Source organism: Leucoraja erinacea, chromosome 20 (genome assembly GCF_028641065.1).
Source record: "Leucoraja erinacea ecotype New England chromosome 20, Leri_hhj_1, whole genome shotgun sequence".
NCBI lineage: Eukaryota > Metazoa > Chordata > Chondrichthyes > Rajiformes > Rajidae > Leucoraja > Leucoraja erinaceus.
The window spans coordinates 19,476,658-19,489,149 of record NC_073396.1 but is presented as its reverse complement, the minus strand read 5'-3'; the positions used below and the strand labels follow the sequence as shown (position 1 = coordinate 19,489,149).

Here is a 12,492-nt window from a genome sequence, read left to right as displayed (position 1 = left end):
ACACAGACGCACACACACACACACACACAGATGCATATGTATACAAACACAGACGCACACGCGTACAAACACACAGATGCATACACATACAAACACAGACGGGTACCAACACAGATACACATACATACGCAGACACACATATACATATACCTAGTTACACTTGCATACCCAGATGCATGCAGACGTAGATGCGCAAACACACAGGCACATACACACAGATTCACGCGCACACGGATACACCCATACAGACACAGATGCTCTAAGCACACGGACTAGCACACACAGATAGGCATGCACACATGCGATCATGCACACACATGCAGATACATGCACACACACAAAGATATACACAGAAATGCCCACACTCACAGATGCCCCTACACACACACACACACACACAGCACAACTGTCATCTCTATTTGCCCTGCAGTGAAGAGCTCCCAGACCTAGATCCACTGGTTCCTGACGCTTCCAAGCTCCCCCTGCTGTTCACAGGCAGTAGGACAAGCTGTGCTGGTGTGACTGTGGCTGGGGTTCAGTTGCCATTCCAAAGCTTGAGCACCAAACCTCTGCCAGAGTCCTGTGCGGTACAGACCTTCATGAATGGCCCTTCTGACAAGGAGGCCAGACTCAGCCAGTGAACGACGGGCCATATGAAGGTCTGTACCGCACAGGACTGTGACAGAGGTTTGGTGCTCAAGTTTTGGGCTGGGCTTTGAATCCATGACCTTGCGTTGGAAACGGGTGATCTAGCCCCACGGTCACGCTGAGCAGTTTAATTTGTGCGTCTGTAATCTGCATTCTGGATATTGACTATTTCCACCAATTCCCACACCTTCAACATCTGAACTTAGGGTGTGGAGCGACTGGGACGTTACAGTTAATATGGAAACCTGGCTAAGGGAAGGACAGGTCTTGCAGCTTAATGCTCAGGGTCCGGGTATTACAGGTGAGACAGAGATGGGGTAAGAGAGGAGGGAGACTTTTATTGATTAAGAACACCATCACTGCAGTAGTCCTAACATTATTGATGGTTCATCCAGTGAAACTATATGGGGAAGCTGAGAAAGGGATGATCATCTAGTTGGGGATGTACTGTAGACCCCCAAATAGTCAATGCGAATTAGAGAACAATATGCCGGGAGATTGCAAGCAGCTATAAGACTAATAGGGCTGTTGTGGTGCGGGATTTTACTGTCATACTGCATTCCAGACATTATCCATTCCCACCTATTTCCACACCTCCGTCATCTCTCCTCCTGTGTCACAAGTGAAAACCCCTGCTAAAACATTCACTCCATCCAGACCTGCCTCGCCCAGGGCCGGAGGGATCTGCTTCGCAGAGCACTGCATGGGTTTGGGGTTTGTATCTATGTGAGAAAGTGAGTGAGTAAATTAAGATCAGATCATCACTGCTCACCTTTCCGGCCAGGATCAGCAACCCGGAGTCAACGTCGTACAGTGGGATGAGTGAGCTGGTGAAAGGGAAACACAGCACATCAGGACACTGTCCACAGCGGGAGCAAAGACCCAAAGAAAGACCCACCCGCTGCGCAAATCACCATGGGCTGGGTCTCAGTCAGAGATCACCAGCCGGTGGCAGAAGGAGATTAGAGGCCCCTTGTATCCACGTCAGCTCGTCCACTCCCCAGTCAGATCCTTTTGTAAATTCCTCTCTGATTTATATAAACGGGACTCTAAATTCTGGTCTCACACTCAGGAACAAAGGAGACTACAGAGGTGCGGTACAGCTGGCAGAGCCACTGCCCCACGTTTGCACGTTCTACCTGTGACCGCATGGGTTTCCTCCAGGTGCTCTAATTTCCTCCCACATCACAAAGAAATGCAGGTTTGTAGGGCATGGAAAAGAAAGTGGGATAACATAGAACTAGTGTGAATGGGTGATCGATGGTTGCTGTGGACTCAGTGAGCCAAAGGTGCTGTTCCCATGCTGCACCTCTAAACTAAACTGCCTGATCCATCACAGATACTTACCATCAAAGGAATCTACAGGAAGTACTGCCTCAAATAAAACAGCCAATGTTATCAAAGACCCACAGTACCCTGGCCATGCTCTCATCTCACTGCTACCATTGGAGAGAAGGTACAGGAGCCAGAAAAGCATCACCACCAGGTTCAAGAATAACTTCTTCCCTGCAACTACCAGCCCTAACCTTCTCAACACTAACCTCAGCAACTATGATCTTATATAGACTGTATCTTTGGTTGCACTGACTTCAGTTTTGCATTGTACTGGTTATCTCGATGAGCATTGACGGAGGACAGGAAATGGGATGAGTTGAACGGGAGCGTGGGAAATGGGGCCCCTGCGAGCTTAAGGGAGTGCAGGGAATGGGGCGAGTTTAATGTGAGCGTGGGAAGCAGAACCTGTGGAGCAGATACTGAACTATCACGATCTGTGAGTAATTTAATAGTGGATTACTGGAGTTTTAATGCAGAGATGAACTTTGTCACTGGGACTGTGTCCCAATCACAATATAGTCATACTACCACATTGGATGAGGATACCAGCAGTATAAACTGATCACCGTCAGAGGCAAAACACTGCAGCTTTTAGCTAGAGTGAGTGCGGGGAACCAAGACCGCTTGCTGAGGGCTTTAGATTAAAAGGACATCTCCTGTTACATCAGCGAGCGTGGCTCAGGCTGGTTCTCACAGAACACCACAATGCGTTGTAAACAGTGCAGCCAGGGCTAGGGCAGACCCACCCCGTCTGCATTAACTCTCACTGCCACCAGGGGGTGGTTTGGTAACAGGGTACAGCAGCTACACACACACACACAACCACACTGCACTGGCCCAGGCCATTTGGCCCATCGTGTTCATCCTATCTCTGCCAGAGTAGCTGGTTTACACAGATCAGGAGATGCACAGAGAAAGAGGCTTTGGAGAGGATACAGGGGAGTTTCACCAGAATTGGGGGGAATCAGCTAGAACGAGAAGTTGAGCAAACTTGGATTGTTTTTCCTGGAACAACAGAGGCTGAGGAGAGGCCAGATTGAAGTATATAACATTATGAGAGAAAGAACCTTTTTATCAGGGGGCAATATCAAGGACTAACGGGCATAGCTATGAGGTGAGAAAGGCAAAGTTTAAAAGAGATGTGCTGGGCAAGATTTTGTTTTACACAGAGCGGTGGGTGCCTGGAACGTGCTGCCAAGGGTGGTGGTGGAGACAGATACAATCATGGTATTTAAGAGACTTTTAGATGGGCACATGGATATGCAGGGAATTGAGGGATATGGATCACGTACAGGCAGAGGAGATTAGTTTAACCTGGCATCACGTTGAGCATGGACATTGTGGGCTGAATGGCTTGTTCCTCTGCTGTTCTATGTTGATACAAGGGACTGCAAATGCAAAAAAAAAGGAACAGTAGTGCTGGAGTACCTCAGCAGGTAAGGCAGCATCTCTGGAGAAAATGGATGGGATAGCGTATCAGATATGAGGAAGGGTTCCAAACTGAAACTCTGCCTGTCCATGTTCTCCAGAGATGCTGCATGGCCCACTGAGTCACTCCAGCACTTTGTGTCTTTTTACACTGTTCTATGTTCTACATCAGATACTGGTGACTGGGGCTGTGGGAGCTGTGCATTGTGTGTGAATGCAGGGCAAGGGGGGCTGTGGGAGATGTGTTATGTGTGAGCGCGGGGCAGAGAGAGGGGGGAGCTGTGTTGTGTGTGAGTGTTGTGTCTTGGGTGGGAGTGCAGGGCAGAGGGGCTGTGGGAGCTGTGTTATGTGTGAACGCAGAGGGGGGTAGGAGGGGAAGCTGTGAGGTCCCACGCTGGATGTCTCTCTCCACTGTTTCTGATGCTTATTCTCAGCTGTGTCACTGTCCAGTGTCGGAGCTCCTTGCTCCTCACACTTGTAGTCCTGCACAGTCACGCAGGCTGCAGCCTTACATTCTCTCCCTCCCCTCCTCCCCGCACAAACCAACAGTTCCCACACAACTTATTTACATACTGAGCCTGTATTCTTCCCACACTGACAGCCACACACGGACCTGGCAACGTCCCAGCCAGAGGCTCAATCCGAACAAATGTCAGCCTCTGCTCTGCACGCCCCCTCTCCCAGCCCCAGTGCGGGGACGAGGCAGCCGAGGCTTCAGAGTAGGCCCGGCCCCCAGGGAGTGAACCTCAACACTGGTCAGTATCGCTGCCTTAGAGCCGCGCATGTCGGGCAACGCAGAGATTAACACAGCAACGTGGGAGAGCTGATCCAATCTCTCACAGAAAGGACAGACCCAGGGGGTGGTTGGGAGCTCTCTGTACATCAGTGTCCTTGAGGTGCTGCAAATGCCCAAGCAGAACCTGACTTTCCAAAGTGCATTACCTCACACATGTCTGCATTAGATTCCAACTGCCACTGTCCAACTGATCCATATCCCAATATATCCTGACAACGTTCTTCATGATCTAGGACTCCTCCATTCTTTATGACACTGATCAGATCACCTGCATTCTTACTCCAAGTAATTTATAGAGATAGCCCACAGTGAAGGCCCCAGCACTGATCCTTGCGGCACTGCACAGAACTGATTGACTGAAAGATACAGCAGGGAATCAGACCCTTTGGCCCATGATGACCATCAATCACCCATCACACTAGTTCTTTGTTATCCCACTTTCTCATCCACTCCTTACACAGTAGGGACAATTAACCTACAAACCTGCACATCTTTGGGATGTGGGAGGAAACCCACCCGGTCACAGCGAGAAGGTGCAAATTCCACACAGACAGCACCCTAGGTCAGGATCAAACCCAGGTCTCTGGCGGTGTGAGGCAGCGGCTCTACCTGCTGTGCCACCCTGCTGAGGTTCTCTCACTGAGTGGCTTTGAATGGGCCTGTGTTAGTGTCTGTGAGGCCTGGGAGTCTGAGCCGCATAGACTAACAGAATGAGTCCCAGTTCCACATCAGCAGCGGAGAAACCCTCACCCTGGCAGCGCTGACGTCAGTGTGTTTTCGTCCAGCTGGCCTGGAGGTTTTGGCACCAGCGGCCTGTCCTAGGGGCTGTTTTGATGATCAGTGCCAGAAACCACTTATAATTAACAATAAAAGGAGCTTTGTAAAGTCCTTGACAATTTTAATTTGCACTTTTGGTACAAATAAATGCCGTGGGCTGGGAACAGAGGGACTGTCAGATGCGGTGCCAGATAATCTCTCCCGATTGCGTGCGCAGGGTGGAGCCTCAGCCTGTTGCTATCAGCTGTAGCATGGGATGCCCAGAACCCACGCCCTGGAACCTCAGGACCCACCGTCCACAGCACCAGCCGGGCCACACCACCGCCGACCCGGAACGGCAATCTGCACCCACCCGCGGAGAAACAGCAGCCGGCCATTCAGCCCTTCAATCCCCATGCCACTACAACATTGGGCATGTACAATAACAACATTTCTGAGACATTTGAACAGGTGAATGGATAAGAAAGGTTTAAAGGGCTATGGACTAAACAAGGGTAATTGGGACTAGCTTAGATGGGGTATATTGGTTGGCATGGGCAAGTTGGGCTGAGGGGTCTGTTTCCATGCTGTATGATGATGACATACTCATTCTGAGACTGGGCCCACTGGGTCCTCGCTGTCAGCTGGACAACACTCTCCTTCAATCCACCATGCTAGGTAAATCTAGGCCTAGAAAGGCCTGGATGGAGTGGATGTGCAGAGGATGTTTCCACTCGTGGGAGAATCTAGGATCAGAGGGTACAGCTTCAAAAGGATGTACCTTTAGAAAGGAAATGAGGAGGAATTTCTTCAGCCTGAGTGCGGTGAATCTGTGAAATTCATTGCCGCTGACGGCAGTGGAGACCAAGTTGTGGAATATTTTCAAAATAGAGATTGATAGGTTCTTGATTAGTAAGGGTGTCAAAGATTACCGGGAGAAGACAGGAGAATGGGGTTGAGAAAGAAAATTAGATCAACTATGAAATTCAGGAGAGGAGGGGAAAGGGGGGACACGCCCCCCTACTTTGAGAGGTGGCCTTGGTTAAATAGCCTCTGTAAATTGCCCCCAGTGTGCAGGGAGTGGATGAGAAAGTGGGATAACAGAACTAGGTTGAATGGGCGATCGATAGTCGGCATGGACTCGGTAGGCCGAAGGGCCTGTTTCTATGCTGTATCTCTGAAATAAATGAATTTATTTGTTGAGAAAACAGGATGGTGGAGCTGGAGGAGTTAGCTGGCTGCTCTCCAGAGATCAGTGGGGAGGGAGAGGGCGCTTGATAGTTTTTCAACAGCAAGCCATGGATCAGTGTTGTTGCAGATTCAGAGAGTCACCAAACAGCCCAGCGCAGGAGGCCACTCAACTGCCCGACATACCCTGTCAGGCCCACTCCTGCCTCCCCCAGATCTGTGAATACTTTTCTGTCAAGGCAATACTGAACGGGTTCCCTGTTGACTATCATGTCCTGGTCTCCTTCCACTCGACCACAAAGCTGCACTACAATTGTTGCATGCTCCCTATATGGCCTCCCTATATGTACGTCGGCGAGACTAAGTGTAGACTTGCCAAACACTTGCGCTTGGTCCGCCAACGCCTGCTGGATCTCCCGGTTGCTAACCATTTTAACTCCTCCACCCATTCCCAAACTGATCTTTCTGACCTGTGGCTCCTTCCTTTGCCAGGGTGAGGCCACACACAAACTGGAGGAACAGCACCTCAAATCGGGTAGCTTACAATCCAATGGTATGAATGTTAATTACTCCAATTTGAAATTATACTACCACCCCCAACGTCTCTCTTTCCCGTGCCACCACTTCCCATTGAGCTCCCATTTTTCCCACCAGTCACCCACTCCGTCCTCCTCCTCCCTAGCCTCATCTCCCATCCCTGAGTCTCTCATTCCCTTTTAATCCACCCTCTTTTCCCTCCCTTGTCCCCTTCTACCTAACCCCCTCCCTCCACTTTTACATTTTACCCCTCCTCTCCTCTCCTTATCCGAGACCCTTTTGCCTCCTTTTTATTTCTAGCCTTTGTAACTTACTCCACCAACTGTCAATTCCCCCCTCCCCTTCACCTGTATCCATCTATCACTTGCCAGGTTTTGCCCTGCACCCACCTCCTTTTCCAGCTTTCTCCAGCCCTACTCCTTCAGTCTGATGGGTCCTGACCTGAAACGTCACCTGTCCATTCCCTCTACAGATGCTGCCTGACCCACTGAGTTCTTCCAGCACTGGGTGTTTTGCTCACTAATTGTCTTGTCAGCTTTGTAGATCGTCACTAGAAACATGAACAAAGACTTTAAACATTAGAGATGTAGCGTGGAAGCAGGCCCTTCGGCCCACCGAGTCCACGCCGACCAGCGATCACCTCGTTCGTACACGTTACACTATCCTACACACTAGGGCCAATTTACAATTTTTACCAAAACATTGAACCTACAAACCTGTACATCTTTGGAATGTGGGAGGAAACCGGAGCACCAGGAGAAAACGCATGCAGACACAGGGAGAACGTACAGACTCCGCACAGACAGCGGCCGTAGTCAGGATTGAACCCGGGTCTCTGTAAAACTGCAGCTACCACTGCGCCACCAAAGTAAGTTGTTCATTGTTCCGTTGTTGGTATAAATGACAATTAAATCCTCTTGCTTGACTCTAGGCTCGAGCGGAGTGGGAGCAGGGTTTGACCACCCTGTGGCGATCTGCCTGTCCTCAACCTCAAACGCTTGTGTTCAGCAAAGGCCTTGGATAAAGGCTCTTTTATTCTTAACACAAACCTACACTGCTACTGCCAGCTCTTCCTCCTACACTGCACGGTCGCCAGGGTGAGAGGTGGGTTATGTGGGCTGGAACTCTTCTGGCATCTTTATATTCTGAATTAACGTCAGTCAGAGTTCAGCTCCTACCCGGCAAAGCCAATCCCTTTGACCTGCACACACAGCCTCCTTCTACACTCACCATCAACCACTCCAGTCCTACATAAAAGCACGAGTCACTCAGTCATATAGCACAACTTGTTCATGCAATCCAGATCCCATCTACGCTAGTCCCAATTGCCTGGATAGAGTGGATGTGGAAAGGATGTTTCCACTAGTGGGAGGTCTAGGATCAGAGCCCATAGCCTCAGAATAAAAGTACATACTTTTAGAAAGGATATGGGGAGGAATTTCTCTAGTCAGAAGGTGGTGAATCTGTGGAATTCATTGCCAGACGGCTGTGGAGGCCAAGTCAATGGATATTTTTAAGGTGAAGTTTGGTAGATTCTTGATTAGTAAGGGTGTCAGGGGTTTAGGGGAGAAGGCAGGAAAATGGGATTGAGAGGAAAAGATAGACCAGTCATGATTGAATGGCGGAGTAGACTTGATCGGTCGAATGGCCTAATTTTGCTCCTATAACTTATGCTGATCGATGGTCGGCCCAGACTGGGTGGGCCAAAGGACCTTTTTCCATGCTGTATCTTTCAATCAATTTGTGCTTCCACAGCACCGATACCTGTGTGAGGGGTGTGGGCAGAATCTAAACAAACTGGATCACTCAGTCTGGGCAGTGCTCATGAGGAAATAATGTCGGCTGCAAATGTCTGACTCAAAACCAGAAGACACAGCTTTAAGGTGAAAGAGAAGAGATTTAATAGGAACCAGAGGGTCTCCTTTTTCACACAGAGGGTGTGGGTGTATGGAACAAGCTGCCAGAGGAGGTAGTTGGGGCAGAAACTATAACAACATTTAAAAGATATTTGGTCAGGTAGAAAGGTTTAGAGGGATGTGGGTCAAACACAGTTGTGCCCAATAATTAACTGAATGAAATGTGCAGCATGGAAAAACCAGTTTCACATCCGCTCTCTGCACACTAAGAACATTTTACAAAGGCCAATTAACCTACAAACCGCACGTCTTTGGGATGTGGGAGGAAACCGCAGCAGCTGGAGGAAACAAACGTGCAAACTCCACACAGAAAGACAGCACCCGAGGTGAGGATCAAACCCAGGTCTCTGGAGCTGTGAGGCATTGGCTCTTCCTGCGGCACCACTGTGTTACCTACAACCAGCAACATTTTATACTCAGTTATTTGAGAGAACAGTCTGACTGCTGTGTACTGCCCAAGGAAGCCGGATGCTTGGACAATTCATTTGAAAGAGTGTGGGGTGGGAGAGGCAGGAAAAAAAAGTTACCAGGCGCAAATGATACGGTGGACCAAGTGAATCTCAAGGATTTAATGGACACAAGAAACTGCAGATACAAAGTGCTGGAGTAACTCAGTGGGTCAGTCAGCATCTCTGGAGAACACAGTCTCGTTGAGTTACTCCAGCGCTTTGATTCTTTTTTTGTCTCCAAAGAAACTGCAGATGCTGGAATCTTGAGCAATGCACACAGTGCTGGAGTAACTTGAAACTAACGAAGGGTCCCAATATGAAACGTCGCCTATCCATGTTCTCCAGAGATGCTGCCTGACCCTCTGAGTTACTCCCGCGCGTCGAGTCTTTAGCCCAAATGGATCTGTTGGGAGCAAGTGCATGGTACGATGTGTGACTTATGACCACCGCTGCTGTCAAATACAGTGTGTCTGTCGGCAGGGTTAATGCTCTATATTATCACATCATAATGGAATGTTCAAATACGGGGAATAAGACAGCCCACGGAATATTTCCTCATATCTGTCACGGCAGACATCTACAGCTTTGCCAGCTAGCATGGGAAGGGTTAACTAAGCGGGCTGGAGCTGGAGGGAGGGAGGGAGGGAGGGAGGGGCGATGCTGTTCACTCCCACTCTGGCAGAGGGCAGCCCCGACTGCATTCATTACTGCTGCTGTGCCGGATCGCAACGCTGTGGTACAGGGAGCCCGCAATGCTGTCTCCCGCTCTGTGACCCTGGACTGAGAGCTTCGCATCCACTCCGCACACAGACTCCCTCTGGCCTGAGGGGTGACCGTACACTCCACACCTCGGGACAACATGCCAGCCTTCCCTCACTCCGCCCGGCCGACAAGGTAAGATCACCGTGTGTGTGTCTTCTTTCATCCAGCCCCAGCTTCTACTTCTCTTTCATCCAGCCCCAGCACTCTCTACTTCTCTCCCTTCTCCCCACCACTCTCTTTCCGAGTCCAGGTCAATGAATTGAAACTCAATCTCTTGACTGAGTAGCAGGAATGCGGGGCTTGCTGCGATTTTCCCCTCAGCTGAGTTAGAAAGTCTCTAGTCTCTCCGTCAGTTTTACTCTGACAATCCCGCCTCCCCCTCTCCCACAACACTGCGGCAGCTAATGGTGCTCCTAATCGCAAGCATCTGACGGCGCAGAACAAACTCCGTTCAAAGCCCTTGGGCAGAATTTAATGACACATGAGACGAAAATAATTTCAGGCTTCAACTGATGGAGCGCAGGTCCCAATGTGCGACACACAGTGTACACGGGTCAGTTTGTGACACACAGTGTACACGGGTCAGTGTGTGACAGTGTACACGGGTCAGTGTAGGATACTGAGTGTACACAGGTCAGTGTGTGACACAGTGTACACGGGTCAGTGTGTGATACACAGTGTACACGGGTCAGTGTGTGACACAGTGTACACGGGTCAGTGTGTGATACACAGTGTACACGGGTCAGTGTGTGACAGTGTACACGGGTCAGTGTAGGATACTGAGTGTACACAGGTCAGTTTGTGACACAGTGTACACGGGTCAGTGTGTGATACACAGTGTACACGGGTCAGTGTGTGACACACAGTGTACACAGGTCAGCGTAGGATACATAGTGTACACAGGTCAGTGTGTGACAGACTACACGGGTCAGTGTGGGAGTACACAGGTATGGACAGTGTTTACACTTACCGACCTGGGTTTATGCCTGTGCAACTGGGCAGGCGTGATCACTGGATGTCCAGAGGTAGCTGCCTTATTCATCGGGAGGGCACTCGGATTTGTGCATGGAGTTTGTGTTTATTCCGCAGAGTCAAAAAATTAAAGTAGAGATAGTGAAGGAACTGGATGATCTAGAAATACCACCTGCGCTGCTGTGAGTCATTCTATTGAGACGGGCCGATTCTGCTGGCCAGTCACAGCACTCCCTCACTGTATAAGGAACAGCGACACACACACACACCCTTGCAGCAACAAAGCCCACAGTGGAAGGGGAGAGATCTTTGTAATTACGCCTCAGAAAACATCCATTAATCTGCTTCAGGGAACATGAGGAAATGGTGGTTATGAGAGGGAAGAGATAAGACTTTTCCCTTCCATCACAATGAGGAGGTGTTGGAGATTCACTGAGATGGAAGTGTGGGTCTTGTTTTTTTTTTTGTAATGTTAACACTGTAGAAATGCAATTTTGTTCAGACAATAAAATACATTCTATTCTATTCTAATATGCACCGTCGCAGAGGCCCAGCGCCCACACATAGGGCAGTGACCCCCTCCCACCCCCATGTGCCCACACACAGGGCAGTGAGTGACCCAGGTGTGGGGCTATGATATGCAGGGGGTGTAGCGCAGAGCTGCAGCCTGTCAGCAGCGGAGGCCAGTCTTGGAATGGGGAAGGTAAACAAGCCCCCAATGACAGGCATTTAATTAAAAAGTGCAGAGCTCAACAGGAACTTCTCCCCCTTGCCTGGAGGCTTGGGTGGATTTGGTGTGTGGCTGTAACCCAGGAGTGACCCGCGCAAAGGTCAGGCTGCCTTTGACCAGCATTGCCTGAGGGAAGAATGTCATATCAGAGGGAAACCTGGCTGCTGCCGTGATTCCGGTCTGGCAGAGAGGCACACTCCCTCTCCCAGCACAGGACCAGCAGACAGCAGCTCCTAGTCCCAGCACAGGACCAGCAGATCCAGCTCCACCTCCCCAGTGCACTGCTGCTGAGTGTATCTCCACTGTCTGCCCCAACCCCTCTCTGTCACCCAATCACCCCTCTCCCTCCTAGCTGTGAATGTACTTCCACTGATAAACAAATGCACAAAGTGCTGGAGTAACAGCGGGACAGGTAGCAAGCACCTCTGGAACACGTGGATAGGCAACATTTCGGGTCGGGACCCTATCCATGCTCTTGTGTGCCTATTTTTTTCTGCAGTTTGTTTGTGTCTACATATTCCCACTGATGTCAGTCCCCCTCCCTCACACTGTCATTTCACTGTCACTCTCTGCCCCGGACACCGTCATTAAACATAAACAGGCTAAATACTGAGAAATTCCTCCAGCACTTTGTGTTTGCTCAACATTCCAGCACCTGTCTCTCCAATCTCCCCCCCCCCCCTGTATCACCTATCACTTGCCTCGTTTCTAGTCCTACCCCATCAGTGTGAAGAAGTGTCCCGACCCAAAACATGGCCTTGTCCATTTCCCCCACAGATGCTACATGACCCGTTTCTCCAGCACTCTGTGTTATTTGTGTTATCCAGGTAGACCACATCATACACAAGTAGAAGAGGTTGTGCACAAGAGATAGTAATCACATAGTGTTACAGTTACAGAGAAAGTGCAGGTAGAAAAAGGCCAAAGGCCACAGTGAGGTAGCTTGGGTGATTGGGAATCCATCCTTAGCATATG

The 12,492-nt window shown here is 49.8% G+C and overlaps 2 protein-coding genes across 2 annotated transcripts in view; one reads left to right on the top strand and one right to left on the bottom strand.

Moving 5' to 3' along the window:
* The window catches only part of coro7 (coronin 7), a 66,296-nt gene that overhangs the window by 21,437 nt on the left and 32,367 nt on the right, over window positions 1-12,492 (bottom strand). The window contains 1 exon segment of the mRNA XM_055651505.1: window positions 1,421-1,475. Within this exon segment, the coding sequence (XP_055507480.1) occupies window positions 1,421-1,475 (55 nt within the window).
* The window catches only part of vasna (vasorin a), a 10,289-nt gene continuing 7,512 nt past the window's right edge, over window positions 9,716-12,492 (top strand). The window contains exon 1 of the mRNA XM_055651511.1: window positions 9,716-9,947. Within this exon, the coding sequence (XP_055507486.1) occupies window positions 9,913-9,947 (35 nt within the window). The 5' untranslated portion in view covers window positions 9,716-9,912. The remainder of the gene's footprint in view (window positions 9,948-12,492) is intronic.